The 5899-nt window shown below is 27.7% G+C and overlaps 1 protein-coding gene across 1 annotated transcript; it reads left to right on the forward strand.

The window, feature by feature from the left end:
* The first annotated feature begins 529 nt into the window (after window positions 1–529).
* Window positions 530–2191, forward strand: LOC117178365 (TRAF3-interacting protein 1). The gene has a single exon (XM_033369794.1). It carries the CDS (start codon window positions 569–571, stop codon window positions 2189–2191), a length of 1623 nt encoding a protein of 540 aa, XP_033225685.1. The 5' UTR covers window positions 530–568.
* Window positions 2192–5899: the final 3708 nt, after the last annotated feature.

The raw sequence follows: 5899 nt of genomic DNA on the forward strand, positions 1-5899 counted from the left end.
TAAAATTCAAATTTCCTTTGAATGAAGCTATGAAAAAAAAGTGGCTAAAAGCTATTGGTAGATCTACATTTGTGCCTAATACACGTGATGGTTTATGCAATGAACATTTTAATCCAAAGAATATTATAACAGAATCTTACAGAAGTATATTTATAATTTCTAAAAAGAATAAACTAACACCTATTCATGTAATTTATTTGTATACTGGTTTTATTTTATATTAGATGGATATAAACTGCTTATCCATTTTGAATCAAGCGCGAGATTCTTCCCTTTACATTTACACATCTATACAAAAGAATAGTATAGTTGTGTGAGTGCGGCAGCCATAACAGGACTGACGAAGCCTGGCGCCACCTGCCTCTAGCTTGACAGTGAAAGAACCTCATTGCGTTGACCACCCCTGGCTTTGTAGCTCGATCTGACAGCGACCGTCGCTGCCGTTGCTAAGAAACGGCTTCCGGCACAACAAATGAAACAAGTCATCTGTCAAAACAGTAGCGTTGATCGTAATTTTACTTCAGTGAACAGTAAACTTTAAACACGAGAGTGTAAAAATTGTTCAACAATGTCCGAAGACGTCAAACCCGAAGTAATAAAAAAAACGCAAGATTTACTTGGAAAGTACTTTAAAAAGCCTCCACTTACGGAAAAGTTGTTGAGAAAACCGCCCTTTAGGTTCATTCAGGACATTATTATAGCTATAATCAAAGAAACTAAATTTCTGGATGGCTTATTTACTGCTGAAGAATTGAGTATGGACATTGCCAAGGACAAGGAAGCGAAGCTTGCTTATTTGACTAAATTAATCGATGTTGTTAAATTAATCACTGGAATTAATTTAACAGTACGAGCGACAAAAATTATCTCCGGTCATGAACCCACTAAGACTAATGAGCTACTGCAAGCCATTGGAAGAGCTCTGGACAAGAATACCAGCAGCAAAGAAGCCATAATGCATTACAAAAATCGGTTAGAGAAAAAATCTGATTCCAAGAAGCCCACGAGTAAAGAGGGTTCTTCAAAAAAATTAATAACCGAGACTTCGGCACTCGTGAGTAAAGAGGCTTCTTCTAAAAAGCCAATAACGGACACTTCGACACGATTAGCGAAGCATGCGAATAAAGAGCCGCGAAAGACCGAGTCCGAAAAACGGAAAACGAGAAAAGTAAAATCGCAGGAACCGGAACCAAAGGAAAAATTGAGAGAGAAAAAAATGCCGAAACCTGCGGCAGTGAAAGACAAAAGTTTAACCGAAGCAAGTATGGAAAAAGTGGAACAGTCTGCGGTTGAAGTTCCGCCTGAAAAGGATATAGGTAACGATTCAACTGATTTGATAATCAAGAAAACTCCTGATTCTGCAAAAGTTCATCAACCAAAAAATATAATACCGAAAGCTGATGAACTTGTAAATCTAACGAAATTAAATCAAAGTAATGAGGATTCTGGCAAGCAAACTGAGTTTATAAATCGTTTAGATTCGGGGAAATATGCCGAATTTTTGAAGCATGATGAATCGGTTAAGGTGCAAAATTCACTGGTACGCGATAATACAGTTTCAGGAAAATTGCGTGAAACTAATTTGATTGATGTGGGTGGTGGCAGTGCGAGTGTGGCCAATATAATTGTTGAAAAATCCGAGCAAAAGGATGAGGCTGAAGATATGGTGGTGATCGAGACAAAGAAGGGATCGATTTTTGAATCGACAGCGCGAAAAGAGATTGATGTGACCGAGGAGCATGGATATCTCGTTGCACAGATTTTAAAAACGGAACAGGAATTAGTGAGTAGAAATAGTGCCGATAATCCAAACAGAAAAGTGGAAATTGTCTGGCAAACGGGAATCGTGCGTGATCGCGAATCAATAGTAAAAGCCGTTGACAACTTGAGAAATTTGATACAAACATTGATTACGTATACTAATCCTATGGGAAAAATATTGGATTATTTACAAGGTGATATTGAGATAATGCAGAAAGAGGTGATGGATTATCGGAATCAGTATGCTACTGTGAACAAATTGTTGGAGGATGAACGCATACAGACGGATAAATTTATGCACAATATGAAAGAGTCTCTCGAAGACATTGAGGCGAATGTTTATGATCAATTGAACAAAATTTACCAAGTGAAAATTAATATTTCGAAGAATGAGCATCAAATTCAGCGGCTACTGAATGATTGTGCTTGAGTTTATGTGAGTTTGTGTTTATTTTTCATCAATTTTTGATAGGATTAAATGAATTAAATATTTTCTCGTATTTCTGTTTAGAAAATATTGTATGTTTACTAGATTTTCAAAATAAAAAGAACCGCTAAAACTTTCTCTTTCTCTAATTTTTAATTAAAGTAATGAATCTTCAACCTAAACAATTAGCTAATTTTAGTTCAAACCTAAAAGATGAATTTTCAACTAAAATGATAGATAATAAAGTGGAAATACTTAGATAGATTATGGGATTTTTTGGAACCCTATAAAACGGAAGTGTGGGGCTGATATTTCAAAAATAAGTTTTGATTCATATTTGAGCAAACGAAAACTAGTAGAAACAAATTTCAAATGCATTTTTAATTATTTCTCGAAAACTACGAGAGATTTCATTTTTATATTTAAATGGCTTTTAGTGCACATTGTAAACTATATATTACCAAAATTTAAAATATTTATTAAAAATTTTGTCTGATTTCTGCTGGACATTATATATAATGCCTAGGGATTATATATATTGCCTGGTTATATACTTTGCTGTAACATATAAAGTTTCAAGAATTTATCATAAATAATGGTTTTTTTTATTTGCCATACCAGTGTAGCGATTCAACGGACGATTTCAAAATCCGGTCATTTCAGGTTTTTCCGGGTCAAGTTTTTCAATTTTCCCGGAAAAATAAAAGTAACATCCCTACTTGCCGCTAAACGTAAACATTCATTTTAATTAATGACATTCATTCTAAACATCTATTAACACAATCGAGGAAAAATTGCAAAATAAATTAATTTTGAAACAAGTATTTCAATTTTGCACTAAAAAATATTCATTACAAAAAAAACAACGAAATAGTTCAACTTTTAGTTGAAAAAAATTAATTTTCAACGAAAAATAGCGTATTTTCAATTAATTTTCATGTTAAGTTTTCAGTTAAAAAATTACTTTTCTCAAAAAAAAAAAAGTTTCCAAAAAATACTTACATTTTCAAACAAAGTGATTAATTTTCAACCAAAAAACAACGATTTTCCAACAAAAGAGTTAAATTTTCAACAAAGAAATTACTTTTCACAAAATTGTTGAAGTTTTAATTAAAGCATGTATTTTCCACCAAAAAAAATTAATTTTCTAGAGAATAAGATGAATTTTTAACAAACTAATTGATTTTTCAATCAAATAGTTCAATTTTCAATTTAAAAATTGAACATTAATCTTTTACAAAAAAGAAAAATTGTTAACCAAATACTTAAATTTTTTAACTAAAAAAAATTAATTTTCAATAAAAAATGGAATAGTTAAATGTTAAATTAACGAAAATAATACGCAACGAAACAGATGGATTTTCAACTAAAACTATAGAACATTCAATTGGAATAAGTTAAATTTTCCGTTAAAAAATGACTTTCCACAACAACAAAAATACTTACATTTTTTCAAATAAAGTGATGAATTTTCAACTAAAATTGTAAGTCTTTAACTGGAATACTAATATTTGGCCACATACCAGAAAGATGAATTTTCAACCAAAAAACAACGATTTTTCAACAAAATAGTTAAATTTTCAATCAAAGAGATCAATTTTTTCACTAAAGTGATGAAAATTAAACCAAAAAAAAAATGAAATTTTAACCACATTTTGTAATTTTTAACAAAGTAGATTATTATAGTTAAATTTTCAACAACAAAATTAAATTTTAACCAAGAAGTTTATTTTTTTTAAAAAAAAACATAAATCCTCAGCAAAACGGATTGATTTTTAACAAAAAAACATTAATTTCCAACCAAATAGTCGAGTTTTATACCGAAGTGTTTGAATTTTCACCCAAAAAGTTTATTTTTCTACTTAATAAGATAAAATTTTACCAAACTACTTGATTTTTCAATCAAATAGACTAATTATTAATTTAAAAAAAAAAAGAAGATTAATCTTCTACAAAAAACATCAATTTTTAAACAGATACTTAAATTTTCAACTAAAAAAGGTTAATTTACCATTAAAAATGAAATAGTTAAATTTTCAGTTAATGAAAATTATGTTTAACCAAACAGATGAATTTTCTACTTAAACGATAGAATATTCAATTGGAATAAGTTAAATTTTCAGTTAAAAAAATTACTTTCCACAAAAAAAATAACTTTAGACAAAAAGAAAATATTAATTAATAAAAAAAAATAGTTACGTTTTGAAACAAAATGATGATTTTTCAAATAGAATCATCAATATGTGAAAGGAATAATTGAATTTTCAACTAAAATGATGAATCTTTAACTACAATAGTTAAATTTTAGACCAAAGATATGAATGTTTATTCAAGAAAAAGAATTTCTACAAAAAAGATAAATTTTTAACTAAGAAAGATAATTTTTTAACACAAGTTGTCGACAAAATTTTAATTAAAATGATGAAGCTTCAACCAAAAACGTTATTTTTTAACGAAAGAATTTAACTTTCAATCAATTAATTTTATTTCAAACCTAAAAGATGAATTTCTAACAAAAATGATAGATAATAAAGTCGAATAATTGGATTCTTAACCGAAAAGAAGACTTTTTAAACAAGAAAATTAACTTGCAAAAAAAATACATTTTGAACCAAAAGTAGAATAGTTAAATATTCTGATAAAAATCTAATTCTTTAAAAAAAAAACTAAAAACGGATCTTCAGCAAAATATTTTAATTTTTTACTTTAATAGTTAAATTTTTATTTTAAAAAATTACGTTTAATAAAAAAACCTACTTTCAACAACAACAACAAAAAAACTAATCAAATTAATTTAGGCTCGATAGTTAAACTTTTAATAAAAAAGGATGAATTTTCAACTAGAAAAAATGTATTTTCATTAAAAACATCAATTTTCAATAAAAAATTATAGTTACATTCATTGATCTTAAACCAAACCCTGAACCAAAAAAAGAACGAAAATTTTAAACAAAATTCTTACTTTTCAACAAAAAACTTCAACCCAAAAAATGCATTAGTTAAATTTTCAACAAAGAAAATGAATTTCAACAAAAAAAGAAAATTTTTAACAGAGTAGTTCAACTTTCAACCAAGTAGTTAAATTTTTGACCAAAAAAGATAAATTTTCAACGAAAATGTGCCATACTTTATATTCCAATAAAAAAAGATAACATTTAAACAACAAAAAATAATAATTTTAAAACCAAAAAGACGAATTTTCCACAAATAAAGATTTTTAAGTCAAGGCAGAAACTGATGCATTTTCATCCAACGAAAATGAAATTTTAAACCAAAAAAATTATTTTTTTTTTTTTACAAAAAAATGAGAATTTTCAACTTCAAAAGATCAACCTTGAAAAAATGGAAGTTACATTTTCTGTTACAAAAATTTAAAAAAAAGAAGGTTTTTCCACTAAACAGTTCAATTTTCTACCAAATACCTGCATAAAAGAATACATTTTTTACCAATGTAGGTTAACTCTTACGGAAGAAGTTGAATTTTAAATGAAAAAAGATTCTTTTTTAACAAAATAACTAAACTTTCAAAAAAATAAGTGATTTCTTGACAAAGTAATTCAACTTAATTTAAAAGTTCATACTTTCAACCGAAAAGGATGAATTTTTAACAAAATTCATAAATGTTCTACCAAATAGTTGCATTTTTATCCAAAAAATATTAACTTTCTTTTAGAACAGATGAATTTTTATTAAACAAAATAATTTTTGTAT

Source organism: Belonocnema kinseyi, chromosome 8 (assembly GCF_010883055.1).
Source record: "Belonocnema kinseyi isolate 2016_QV_RU_SX_M_011 chromosome 8, B_treatae_v1, whole genome shotgun sequence".
Taxonomy (NCBI): Eukaryota; Metazoa; Arthropoda; class Insecta; order Hymenoptera; family Cynipidae; genus Belonocnema; species Belonocnema kinseyi.